General features: G+C 37.2%; 1 protein-coding gene and 1 pseudogene across 1 annotated transcript in view; one reads left to right on the top strand and one right to left on the bottom strand.

The window, feature by feature from the left end:
• Positions 1-11,874, top strand: part of GOLPH3 (golgi phosphoprotein 3) — a 66,928-nt gene extending 55,054 nt beyond the window's left edge. The window contains exon 4 of the mRNA XM_023586381.3: positions 9,924-11,874. Within this exon, the coding sequence (XP_023442149.2) occupies positions 9,924-10,348 (425 nt within the window). The 3' untranslated portion in view covers positions 10,349-11,874. The remainder of the gene's footprint in view (positions 1-9,923) is intronic.
• LOC139439803 (synaptophysin-like protein 1 pseudogene) lies at positions 6,437-7,898 on the bottom strand (annotated as a pseudogene).
• Positions 11,875-14,409: the final 2,535 nt, after the last annotated feature.

Raw genomic sequence — 14,409 nt, 5'->3', positions numbered from 1 at the left:
TTATTCACACCATACAATCCATTTAAAGTTACAATAAGTGGCTCTCAGTATAAGCTTAGAATTGTGCATTCATCACCACAATCAATTTGAGAATATTTTCATTACTCCAAAAAGAAAAATCCCATACCCTTTATACCCTCCTATTACTGACATTTAACATTGGTTATGGTGACTTTGTAACAGTTGATGAAAGAATATTACAATATTACTGTATAGTCCATAGTTTGCGTAAGTTATTTTTTTTCCTATATGCCACCTTATTATTAGCACCGTGTAACAGTGATGTAGGTTTTTTCCAGTACATGAAAGAATATATACATATCTGTATCATTGACTGCAGTCATCATCCACAACGGGTTCATCACTAAGGTATACATTTCATGTTTTATCCTTTAGCTTTCCTTCTAGTGACACTTTTGACCCCAAATTTCCACTTTCAGCCACAATTGCACCCATATAGCACTGTTAATTATACACTCAAAAAAGGCAGTGCCATCACTTCCAACATTTATAATAATCATTTTTATTTAAAATTCTGCACAAATTAAGTATCACCTCTCCATTCTTTACCCTCATTCTTTCTCCTGATAATGTATACTGTAGATTTGAACTCTTAAGAGTTTGCTCATTATAATTAGTTTATACTTGTGAGACCATATAGTATTTGTACAATATTTGTCCTTTGTCTCTGGCTTATTTCACTCAGCATAATGCCCTCAAGTTTCATCCATGTTGTCACATGCATCATAACTTCATCCCTTATTACAGGTGAATGATATTCATCATATGTAACGTGTACCCAATTTTGTTTATCCATTCACCAGTTGATGAACACTTGTGTCATTGCCATCTTTTGGCAGTTGTGAATAATGTCGCTATGAACTTTGGTGTGCAGATGAGTATTCACATCCCTGCTTTCATTTCTTCTGAGTTATATACGTAGTAGCAGGATTGTCAGATCATATGGCACTTTTAAACTTACCTTCCTGAAGAACCACCAGACTGTCTTCCATAGCGGCTTTGCCATTCTACATTTCCTCCAGCAGTGAATAAGTGATCCTATTTTTCCACATTCTTTCCAACACTTGCAGTTTTCTGTTTAAAGATAGTGGCCATTCTAGTAGGTATGAAATTATATCTCACTTGGTTTTCATTTGCATTTCCCTTATAGCTGGTGATGCTGAATATCTTTTTATGTACTTTTCAGTCATTTATATTTCCTGTTTGGAAAAGGGTCTATTCAAGTCTTTTGCCTTTTGTTAAATTGGTTTCTTTGTCTCTTTATTGTTGAGTTGTAGGATTTCCTTATATATTCTAGATGATATCTTTATATATTCTAGATATTAAAACCTTTATTGGATATGTGGTTTCCAAATATATATTTAAGATTTATTTTTCCCCTCCCCCCACGTTTGAGCTTACTCTGTCTTCTCTGTGTCTGTTTGTTGTGTGCTCGTTTTCTTTTTAGGAGGCACTGGGAACCGAACCCGGGACCTCCCATGTGATAGGTGGGTGTTAAACTACTTGAGCCACATCACTTCCCTCCAAATATTTTCTCCCATTGAGTAGGCTGCCTTTGCACAAAACTTTTTAATTTTGATAAAGTCCAATTTGTCTGTTTTTTCTTTTGTTGCTTGTACATTTGGTGTTAAACCTAAGAATCCATTGTCTTTTTTTTTTTTTTTTTTTTTAAAAAGATTTATTTATTTATTTAATTTCCCCCCCTCCCCTGGTTGTCTGTTCTTGGTGTCTATTTGCTGCATCTTGTTTCTTTGTCCGCTTCTGTTGTCGTCAGTGGCACGGGAAGTGTGGGCGGCGCCATTCCTGGGCAGGCTGCTCTTTCTTTTCACGCTGGGCGGCTATTCCTCACGGGCGCACTCCTTGCGCGTGGGGCTCCCCCACGCGGGGGACACCCTTGCGTGGCATGGCACTCCTTGCGCGCATCAGCACTGCGCACGGCCAGCTCCACACGGGTCAAGGAGGCCCGGGGTTTGAACCGCAGACCTCCCATATGGTAGACGGACGCCCTAACCACTGGGCCAAAGTCCGTTTCCCAGAATCCATTGTCTTAACACAAGGAAGGTCCTAAAGATATTTCCCTTTGTTGTCTTCTGAGAGATTTTATAGTTTTAACTCTTTATTTAGGTCATTGATTCATTTTGAGTTAATTTTTGTATAGATAGACATGATATTCTGACATCAAAGTAATTTTTATTCTCCCCCCCACCCCGATACTGCTAATTCCCATGAACTTAATTTTACTTATTCTTGTTGGGGTTATTTTTCTTTAACATATCACTTTAGTTTTTTGGCCATGAGTGAATTGTTACCCTGTCTGTTTATGATTGACTTGAGTATTATGCATCATAACCATAGCATTGTTGAAGGATTCCCATAATTTCTTCAGCCCCAGTTTAGGTTTGTCCTTCATTGCATTAGCCCAAATTATACAACTCTTGAGTTCACAGAGCATTTTTATAGTCATGTGAGTTTACATGCTCACCTATTAAACATTTTTTTGAAAAGATATTGTGCCATTAAAACTAATACTGTGATATCTTTAGTATTGATTATTCTTCAATTTTTTTTTTTTTTTTTTAAATTTACTTCCCCCCTTCTCCTCCTCCTGCCCAGCTGTTTTTGCTGTCTGTGTTGTCTTCTCTTCTCATTTTCTCTCCTCTAGGATTTACCGGGATTTGATGCTGGGGACCTCTGATGTAGCAAGAGGTTACCTGTCAGTTGTACCACCTCACTTCCTGGTTTCTGCTGCGCTTCACCTTGACTCTTCCCTTGTCTCTCTTTTGATGCGTCATCATCTTGCTGTGTGACTCACTTGCTCAGGGCACTGGCTTACCATGCGGGCACTCGTGTGGGCCTTTGTGTGGGCACTGACTCACCATGCGGGCACTGGCTCACTACATGGGCACCACATGGGCACTGGCTTGCTGTGTGGGCACACTTTCTTCTTTTTCACCAGGAGACCACAGGGATTAAACCCAGGTCCTCCCATAATGGTAGGCAGAAGCTCTATCACTTGAGCCATATCTGCTTCCCTCTCCAATTTTTATAAAGAGAAATTGTGGGTTTACAGAACAATCACAAATAAAATACAGGATTCCCATAAACTGCTGTCTTTATTAACACTTGCATTGGTTTGGCACATTTGTTAAAATTGGTGAAAACTCATTTTTATAGTTGTACTATTAACTATAGTCCTTGGTTTAACTTAGGGTTCACTTTTTATATTGTCCACTACCATGGATTAAAAATTTTAAAAAAAATTTAGTAAATATATACAACCCAAAATTTTCCCTTTAGTCACATTCAAATTATAATTCATTTCTATTAATTACATTCACAATATTGTGCTACAATTACCACCATCCATTACCAAAACATTCCATCCTCCTAAGTAGAAACTCTGTACATTTTTAAAGACTTAGTTAAGTCCTATTTCATACACTCATCTTGTTCCCTGGTAACCTATATTCTAGCCTACTTTTTGCGAAGGAAATTGTCAGAAGTATATATGAGAGTAAAAGTTCTTCAAAGGTTATGTCCACAGCCCAACAATAACTTAAGTGGAGAAAAATCCTTCAGAGAATAATTTTATGAACTTGATATAGTTTTTATCCTCATTTACCAGATGAGGAAGTGGAGTAATAGAGAGTTTAAAGAACCTTGCCCCAGATTGCATAGCTAGGAAATGGCCAGATTGGGATTCAAACCCAAGTAGCCTGGCTCTAGAGCCTGCTTTCATACCTGCAATGTTGTACTGCCTCATCATCAAATAACTGCTACTTTCTTAACATTCAAATATACGTGTGGGCTTGTCTACTAAATACAGAATCTTTCAAATGTTATATTTTAAAATCTGACATGGTCCCGAGTATATTCCAGCCCTTACCCTTTTTGAAGTCAGTCAAGGAAATCGAATGCAATGGATTCTTTTTCCTTCATTGTGTTCCTGCTGTCCTGTTTTTTTTTTTTTTTTTTTTAAAAAAGGACATTTGTCTGTTCTCTGTGTCTATTTGCTGCATGTTTTTCTTTGTCCGCTTCTGTTGTTGTCAGCGGCATGGGAATCTGTATTTTTTTTTTGCATCATCTCTCCGTGTGGGCGACTCTCCTTACAGGGTGCACTCCCTGCACGTGGGGCTCCCCTACACGGGGGACACCCCTGCATGGCAGGGCACTCCCTGCGCGCATCAGCACTGCACGTGGGCCAGCTGCACACAGGTCAAGGAGGCCCGGGGTTTGACGCAGACCTCCCATGTGGTAGACGGATGCCCTAACCACTGGGCCAAGTCCGCTTCCCTGCTGTCCTTTAAATTATTTACATATTTATGCTAGCTGTTTTAAAGTTCTTATTTGCTCATTAAGCATTTCTATCAATTTTGGGTCTGTTTTGGTTGGCTGTTTTTACTCATCTTTTTCCTTTTGATTTGAGTCACTTTCCAAGTCACTTTGGGCCATTTTCCTGTTTCTTTAGTAAGTCTAGTCATGTTTTTGGATGCAGGACACAGTGGACGTTGTGTTGCTGCATGTTGAATTTTGTTGTTTTGCTTGAAAGAGTGTTGCATTTTAGTTTTGGTAGGCACTTGTAAATTAGCTTGTTTTTAAGCTTTTTAGGGCAGATTTAGAGGAATCTTTATTCTAGAATTAGTTTAGTTCTACTGCTAATGTGTGATCCTTCTGGGAATCCCTTCTGAATGCCCTTGGATGTTCAGTGAGACCTTTCCACTTTGGCTATTTGGCAGTTATGTTTCCCAAGTCTGTTTGAACTCTTAGAATTGTTCAGCTTAAAACTTTCTGATAGTTGTTTGTCTAGCTTTGTGGAGTTTCTCACCCTAATGTGCACAGCTTAGATTTCAACCAAAGACTCAATGGGACACTATGCAGATTTCTAGACCTGTTTCTCTGCATAACTCCCTTTTTCTCCAGTACTCTTTCTTGATCACTCTCTGAATTCAGATTTCTGCCTTCTCAATACAGTGTGACTGCTGTGTTCTGCTTGGAAGATTCCTTGCTGCTCTGCTGCCTGGCATGAGCCTCCAGACATACGCTTGAGCAATGCTAGTGTCACTTAGTTTGTCTTCTTTCAAGGGTCGCAGTTCTGGGCTGCATGTTTACCAGCATCTGAAAACAGTTGTTACATATATTTTATCAAAATATCTCATCGGGGTTTAATCATGACCACCCCATATTCATTTCTTTTTCTTTCAGCTTCTTTATTAAGTTGGTTGCGTAAAAGATATACATTGTCATATTGACAATTCTTATCATGAACAAAAGCAACACAAGGCAATAGCAAGATGTACTTCACATATAAACATTCACATTATAAGAATAGGAAATCTGGATTCCTGTACGACAAAAGTATTAGAAAGCAACATGTGAATGAGCCCTGTACTCAGAAGATAGACTGTACACCCATAAAATATCTCATTTAGTTCTTTCGTTTGTTTATGATGCATAATTCCTTAATCATCCATTTGTGAAATAAGAATGAACGTTAAGAAACTGAGATCCAGTTAGCATTTATTTTCATAATATCACTGCCAAACTCTAATAACTTCTTTGTAAATATTAAATGTCTCAAAAGTAGAAGGCAATTTTTTTTAGCTGTCTAAATGGGGTCTGCCAAAAAGGGTAGATTATTTTAGTCTACTCGCAAGGGGACAGACAGCCTGAACTTAAGTAGCATGAGCAACAAAGAACAACAAACGAATATCACTAGAGTAATACCCACACATATCCAAATACATAGTTGAGCCATGTTTTCTACCTAAGTAGCTAGCCTCTTAAACAACAAGTATAATGGAAGCTTACACCTCACATGACAGAATTACTAAATTAAGTAGACATCTATCCAAAATTTCCAAAGCCTCTTCTGAAAACAGTTAGTATACCTAAGTACTGCATGTCATTTAGAAAAACAGAAATACTCTTTGCAATTTAAAATCTTTCATAAAATATGAACAATGTTTGGATATAAATTTTGAACTAATTATTTTTCTCTAAATACGATTTACATAATCAAGATTTCCTAAACAAAGATCTCAGGTATTTAATCTGTGCAAACTTACAGTAGTGTATATTCCAAATAAAGATTTGTTCTACTATGATATTACAATATAACTCTCCTGAGTAAAGCTATTTGTTAAGGCTTAAGGTGTATGGAAAGCAAATAACTTAGTGAAGAAATTATCATTCATTTAAAAATGTGTATTATAATAGGCCCCTGAACTTTGAAATTTGTATGTGGCAAGATACTTACATCTCAAATTTCTGGGAAAGGCACACATTTTACATAAAAAAGCAGCAGTATTAAACCCAACAATTCATTGAAAAAGCCATTGCTTTTATTAGAAACGAACTGCTTCTCAACATGTTAGCAACAGGTCATGCATTTCACGCAGTGCATTTCTCCTTTTAATTATATTCCAGCAAGAAGTGGAATATGTCCGTGATCATAGACAGAAGTATTTGATGGACTGTATTAGCTGGTCTCCTTGTACACAAAGCAAGCATTTCCTCCCCAGAGTATGTTCAGAAGGCCAGAGATCACAACACATTTAGGGATTCCACACTGTGACAGAGCCAAAATAATGCTTCACTTCTTGAGGCTTGGTACAAGGCACAAGTTCCTGAACATTATGATCAGTACCAATTTAAAATCTGTAAGTTTTAGCCCAGGCTGAAGTGCTCACCAGCCGTGAAAAGTGGCAACAAGTAAAAATGAAATGAATCAAGGGAAGTCTTTGAATATCCCAATATAAGTTCATGTAACCAACATAAAGAAGAGTAGCAATGCAGTACAGAAAAACAAAGACTACAAATGTAACATAAAATTGTGCAGAAGATTACTCTCTTATTAGGACATGACTTTCCAATTTATATCACACATGTTTACTTTTGGAGTTGACTGAAATGATGCCTCATTCAAACTGAATAGAAAACCAAACATGGCTGTAACAGTTTGATTTTCTTCAGTTTTAGAAGGACAAGACAGTAGAATTTCTGTTTTATTCTTAAAACCTCCATAGGTGGCAAAAGCAAAGATGAAGCAATCTTGTATTGGAATAGCAATTCTCAGTGTGTAATCTGTGGACCACTGGGTAGTCCCCAAGATTCTTTCAGGGAGTCCTGGAGGTCAAAAATATTTTAAAAATAATACCAAGATATTATTTTCCTTTTACACTATTGAGCATTGGTGAGAACTGCTGGGCTTCAGCATGAACCGAGGCAGTGACATCAACCTGTAATTCAGTGCCTTGAGCGGGTTAAGTCTGATCTAGGTTGGGGTTGTACTGGGAGGTGGACATCCTTTGAGGGAAGTAAGGAGAGAGAGAGAGAGAAAGGTCGGCAGAAAAGAAGGAGGGGGAGTGAGAATCAAGCAGCCGGGCCACCCTATATTCTTTAGTATTACACCATCACTCACTAGAACTTACTATGAAAACGTTTTCTCTTTCGTTGGTTTGTTGCAGATTGGTGTTTAACAGAAAGTCTTATTTTACCATTAGGCTGTTTCTCCCCTTCCTGCCTTCCTCAGTCTTCCTCTACCCTCCCCTCTTTTTCTTTGTTTTCTTTCTTAGAGTATTTGTAGATTTACAGAAAAATCATGCAGAATGAACAGAGTTCCCATATGCCACCCCCATCCCACACAGTTTTCCTTATTAACATTTTGCATTAAAGTGGCACCTTTGTTACAATTGATGAAACAATATAATTATGTTATTAACCATAGTCCATAGTTAATATTAGGGTTCACTCTGTGTGGTATAGTTTTATGGTTTTCTTTCTTTCTTTTTTTTTTAAATTCTGGTAACATATACAACCTAAAATCTCCCATTTAACTACTTTCAAGCATATAGATAAGTAGTATTACCATATTCCATGGGCGGGTTTTTTTTTTTTTTTAATAGTGAAAGTTGTGAACTTACAAAATAAACATTGGAAACATCATGAAGGGGTCTCATACATCACCCCTCCCCTGGCATCTTGAATTGTTGTGAAACATTTGTTACAAACTACGCAAGAACATTGTCAAAATATTACTACTAACTATAGTCCGTATCTTATATTTGGTGTATTCCCCCCCAACCCAGCCTATTATTTTAAAAAATATGTTAGAGAAGTTGTGGACTTAAAAAGCAATAATGCACATGTGTAGAATTCCCATACAACATTCCTTCACCAACCCACCACACTGTGGTGGAATATTTGTTACAAATTATGAGATAATATCATCAGACTATTGCCACCAACCATGGACCATACCATATATTTGGCACACTTTTTTCCTATACCACCCCATTATCAACACAATACATCTTTGGCATTGATGCAAGAATATTAAGGTATTGCTGTTAACCACAGTCCATAGGTTATACCACTTGTATTTTTCCCGTGCTTCTCCACATTCCCACCACCCTGCAATAGTGATGTACATCCGCTCTAGCTCACAGAACCATCTGTACCATCAACCATAATTCTCATCCACCTCTGAATTCACTGTGTTATTTAGTTCTAGATTATTTTCTAGCTTTCTTTCAGCTGACATTTACATCCCTAGGCTATCCTTTTCAGCCACAATCCATTTATAAACCAGCTGCTACTCGTAATGTGTTACCATCAACTCTCCATTTCTACATTTTTACAGTCAAGATAATTAAAACTTCTGCATACGTTAAGCATCTATAGCTCCTCTAAGTCCTCCTCTAATTTCTTAATGACCTATACCCTAGGTTTTAATTCCATGCATTCATTCTTGGTATTTAATTCATATTAATGAGACCATGCAGTATTTGTCCTTTTGTGTTTGGCTTACTTCACTTTGCATAATGCCTTCAAGATTAATCCATGTTTTCCCAAATGAAGTATCCCAACTTCATTTCTTCTTACTGCAGTATAATATTCCATCATATTAATATATCATATTTTGTTTATCCATTCATTGGTTGATGGACACTTGGGTTGTTTTGTCTGTGGCAATTGTGAATAATGCCTCTATGAACATCGTTGTGCAGATATCTGTTTGTGTCACAGTTTTTAGTTCTTCTGGATATATTCCTAGTAGAAGAATTGCTGGGTCATATGGCAGTTCTATATTTAGCTTCCTGAGAAACTGCCAAACTGTCTTCCATAGAGGCTGCACCATTTTACAATCCCACCAACAGTGAAGGAATATTCCTATTTCTCCACTTCATTTTGAGCATTTACTGTTTTCTGTTTTTTTGTAATGGCCACTCTAAGTCATGTGAAATGATATCTCATTGTCATTTTGATTTGCATTTCTCTAATAGCTAGTGATATGGAACATTTTTTCATGTGCTTTTTGGCCATTTGTATTTCTTCTTTGGAAAAATATTTAAAAACTTTTGCCCATTTTCTAATTGGTTTGCTTGCCCTTTTATTGTTGAGTTATATGATCTCTTTATCATAGACTGGAAATCAAACCTTTATTAGATACGTGGTTTCTAAATATTTTTTCCCATTGAGTGGGCTGCCTTTTCACCTGTTTATGAAGTCCTTTGAATCACAAAAGTTTGAGGAGGTCCCATTTATCCATGTTTTCTTTTGTTGCTCATCATTGACTGCTGTTTGATAATACCTGGAGAGAGACCAGAATATAGCTTAATATTTAGTTTATCTCCCCATTAGACTTCAGTTGACTATGATTTGAAGACTGCTTTCAGTTTAGTCTCTTGAGTGACTGCTGTGCTTCAAAATTATCAGGTTCTTAGACTCCACAGGCCCTTGAGAACATTGTCTAGTCAGGGAGAAAAGCATAGTTTTTCTTCTTTTTCTCTGGGGGAATTGGGGGTTCAAGTTTTACTATTTGATTTAATAATACCAGAATTTTACAAAATTAATAGATAATATCTATCATACTTTCCTAACTTTGGAAATCTTTTGTTTAGGTGAGACGTGGAATCCATTAAAATTGCACTATCAGTTAAGAAATGTGCGGGAACGATTAGCTAAAAACCTGGTGGAAAAGGGTGTTTTGACAACAGAGAAACAGAACTTCCTCCTTTTTGACATGACGACACACCCCCTCACCAACAACAACATTAAGCAGCGCCTCATCAAGAAGGTACAGGAAGCTGTTCTTGACAAATGGGTGAATGACCCTCACCGCATGGACAAGCGCTTGCTGGCTCTCATATACCTAGCCCATGCCTCGGATGTCCTGGAGAACGCCTTTGCTCCTTTGCTGGATGAGCAGTATGATTTAGCCACCAAGAGAGTGCGGCAGCTTCTTGATTTAGACCCTGAGGTAGAATGTGTGAAGGCCAGCACCAACGAGGTTCTCTGGGCGGTGGTAGCAGCGTTCACCAAGTAAACTGCTCAGAATGAAGTGATCTTTTCTCTCATGTCAGCCAATTGTTTTTCTTCTATTGACTTCTCTTTTTCTGCGATTTGTACTTTCCCACACTATAATTGACTTTTGTTTATGAAAATGGTGGGCGGCTTTTTCTTTTTTGTGTATGTATGCAGGATTCTGCTGGTACGAGAGGCCTTCCTGTTTCTCTTTTTAAAACAGTTTTACTGCCATATTGGCATTCCATTCCCTCTTGCGTTCAAGTGGCTTACCATTCTCACTGTTAACCTGTTTTGGGTTACTGGTGTGCTTTGACTTTTAAAGTATCTCCAGTCTCCTCATATGCACATCTTTTGGATTACCTCAGCTTGAGTTTTCCCACATGTGCATGTACAACTAGCGTTTTGCATACAATTCAGACAGAAATCACGAAAAGGCCTTTAACTCACCAAAGGTAAATATCTGTATCTATTAGGACATTTTATACATAGACCTCAGTTGAGATGTATACTTAGCAAAATTATTTTTAAATTGAAACAGCACAGTAAATAAATACTTAATATAAAATGCCCCTTCGATTTTGCTTCCCATGTAAATCTATTGTATTATTATACTTGTTATAATTTTAACTATTAGATCATAAAGGTCCAAGTGTTTCACAAAGCCAGTTTGGGATGGACTGCATTCCAGTTATGCTGTATATAGTTTGAATTATATATAAACTCCCTTTTTCTGTCCTCCCTGCCCCTATCTTAATATTTTGCAAGATTTAAGTAGTTATACACCTGGTGCCCCTCACTTGCTCCAGTCATTGTCCTTTGATGGCAAAATAGATCTCTCATTGTTGAAGGAGAAAAGATGTGTGTCTGATTGTTCCTGAGATTTTTTGAGCTGTGCTGTTCATGGCACTCTTTGCCTATGCATCTCCTTTTTGAGTATTTTGGAGGTTGGGCGGGGATGTCATACTGTTTTTATAATTTCTGTAGGGAAGAGGCTTGTGACCAGTACTAATCTTGAGTACAGTTTTTTCTTTTTCTGTCCACAATAACTGTTTGCTCTTAAATTTCATTTATCTACTCATACTTTATTGGGGAGAAAAAAAATCAAATGTCAGTCCTAGCAGATGTTGCATGTAAATTGTTAGCAAGTAATGACTACAACTCAGATGATTAAGATTTTTGTAACAGGAAGCTCTGCTATGTTTTAATATTTGTATACAATTATGATAATTAGCACATTGTAAGAATATAAACTTTTGCTTTTAAAGTTTATTTTTATTATTTCCTTATCACTGTTTATCATAACCATTGGTTTCATAATGTAAATACTATACATTGAGCAAATTAAATGTCTTTTTTTTTTTTACTATAGTTCATGTTAATAGTGGGGCTTTCAGGTGTTTAGAGATTTTTTTTGTTAACATTCAATGCAAAAGTACTAGATGGTGTATAGCTCTAGAGTTAAATTTTAAGGGATTCCTTAATATGTATACTATCTTTTATCTGAAATAATAAATAAACTATGATCTCGAAAGTGCCTGAATCAGAGCAAGCATGTCATTTGTATTTTTGTGTTCTAACTTTTCTTTCAAATAGAGTTTTAGTTAGCTTTAGTATAGCATTGTAATATTTTAATGCAGGGTTTCTTAAAGGGTCAGACAATAAATCTTTCAGACTTTGTGGCCACATACAGCCTGTGTTGCAACTCCTCAACTCTGCTGAATGAAAGCTGCCATAGACAATACAAGTATATGGGCATGGCTGGGTTCCAGTAAAACTTTTTTTTTTACAAAAACAGGCAGCTGGCCATGGGCTGTAGTTTGCCAGCCCCTATTTTGCTATATGGAAATAGATACTCTATCCATTAAAATAACCTCCTTCCAAAAATGATATTGTTAAGTGTAGAACTTATTCATTTGAAATTTCTTCCCATAATACTGGAGATTGACATCAGTGTCCTGAAATTTCTTATCAGGTGAAATTTACTATTTTTCCCTTGAAAGAAAAGATTTTAAAATTGAGGTAATAGATGTTTCGAAGTTGTTCTTCCCTTGATCAGCAATATTTATATTCCCAAGCAGAGGGGTTGAGGACCTCACCTGAGCTGCTGTCAGTGTTTACTTCAAATCAAAGTAATACACTCAGCTGCACTTGTGTGTGACCCCATTTTCAGTACTTCTGTATCCAGAGGAGAGGAAAAGTAGTAAAATCCTTGGGGGCTGGGGGAAGGGAACAGGTATTATCTAGAATACTTTCTCCTTAAAATGCCTCTATTTACAGTTCTCTTAAGGTCAGACTGGAAATGGTGGGACTCTGGAAATTTTTCTTCTGTATGGTAGCAACAGTGTTTCCACAGCTTTATGCCACTTTGGTTAAAAATCCTCAGGTCCAAGAGTCATATAGTGGATTTTAATATTATAATAAAACTTTGATAAATATCTGTTGTACAGAGAACTAGTTGCTGCTTTTTGGCTTTTCCATATATTGTTTAATTTTTTTTTTTTTTTAAGATTTATTTTTTGTTCCCCGCCCCAGCTGTCTGTTCTCTGTCCATTTGCTGCGTGTTCTTCTTTTGTCCGCTTCTGTTGTTGTCAGCGGCATGGGAATATGTCTCTTTTTGTTGCATCATCTTGCTGTGTCAGCTCTCTGTGTGTGAGGCACCATTCTTGAGCAGGCTGAACTTTCGTTTGTGCTGGGCGGCTCTCCTTACGGGGCACACTCCCTATGCGGGGGCACCCCTGCATGGCACGGCACTCACATGGTTCAAGGAGGCCCAGGGTTTGAACCGCGGGCCTCCCATGTGGTAGGCGGATGCCCTATCCACTGGCCCAAGTCCACTTCCCTATATATTGTTTAATTTCTGAGTATTCCTTAAAATAACCTGATCTAGTGCAGTGCTCTAATGGAGAGGGAAACTTAGTGAATGCATGCTCTGAAGCTAGTTTGCTATTTCATATCTCATTTTGACCACCACCACTAAAATCCCAATTTCTCTCATCATTTAATGAAGAAATAAACTCCAGGAGGGTGATTTGCCCAAACTAGTATTATCTAGCAAGTCTTTGAGCTTGAGTTCAAATTCAAGTTTGAATTCCAGTATGGCACACGACTTCTCAGCTTTAAGTGGCTATTGAAAATAACATCTATTTCTTAGGGCCATTGTATCTTAGGTTTGCCTTAGACCTTGCTGCTGTTCTTATCTTTATGTGTACTCTTTATTTTTGTAAAAACCCAAGGTGTAAGCAGACCTTAATAAGATGCATCCTTTTAAGATGTGTTTTCTGTTATCTGTTCTAGTCAGTTATGAAGAATTTTATTTTCTTCAAACTCTGGCAATAAGAGCAGATCCTTTTTTCAACCTACGTGGTACCTTCTTTGATGTGAGTCTAGGGTATGTTTTGAAGAAAATTGTCCTCAATTCATTGCTTCACAAACAATTACTGAAATGTTACTCACTGTTGGAGTGGGATTTCACTTGATGTAAGTATAAAAAGGGAACTTTATCTGATTACAGATATATATACACAGATACATTGAGATAAATATATCTCAGGAAGTCCATGTAATATTTCCCCTTTCCCTGCTTGTCTAATTGTTGAATGACATATATTCTTTCATGTACAGATATAGTCTTAGGGGCGTGTATGTGTGTCATGTATCTCTTGTTTTATAAAGAAACTTTCTGAATTTGGACAGTGAATCTGCATACAAGGAATCCATTCTTGGTTTGGTTTCTGAGTTGGTATAGTGAGAGTTCAGATACTGAGAAAATTCTGGTAATAATTATACTGTTAGACAGTTTTCTTTGTCCACTGACTATATCTTGGGAACCTTTTAGGGAAATTTGGAGAGATGCTCTTTTTTACACTCCCCAAATTGTCAGTAAAAGATTAAAATTTCCAAGGCATTACAGTAAGAAAGATTTATTTTTCAAACCTAAATCCTTTATTTTCTACTCACTTCTTTAAGAAACAAAATAGATACTACACAAGGATTTTTTAAAGTGCTGAACTGTTTCAAAGATATAGCAGACGGTTCAAGACTCTCCCCTTCCTAGGGCAGGGCAAGCAAAAAGAGCTTTTT

Source organism: Dasypus novemcinctus, chromosome 2, assembly GCF_030445035.2.
Source record: "Dasypus novemcinctus isolate mDasNov1 chromosome 2, mDasNov1.1.hap2, whole genome shotgun sequence".
In the NCBI taxonomy this organism is placed as follows: domain Eukaryota; kingdom Metazoa; phylum Chordata; class Mammalia; order Cingulata; family Dasypodidae; genus Dasypus; species Dasypus novemcinctus.
The sequence above is the reverse complement of the archived record's forward strand: the minus strand, read 5'-3'. Positions and strand labels throughout refer to the sequence as shown.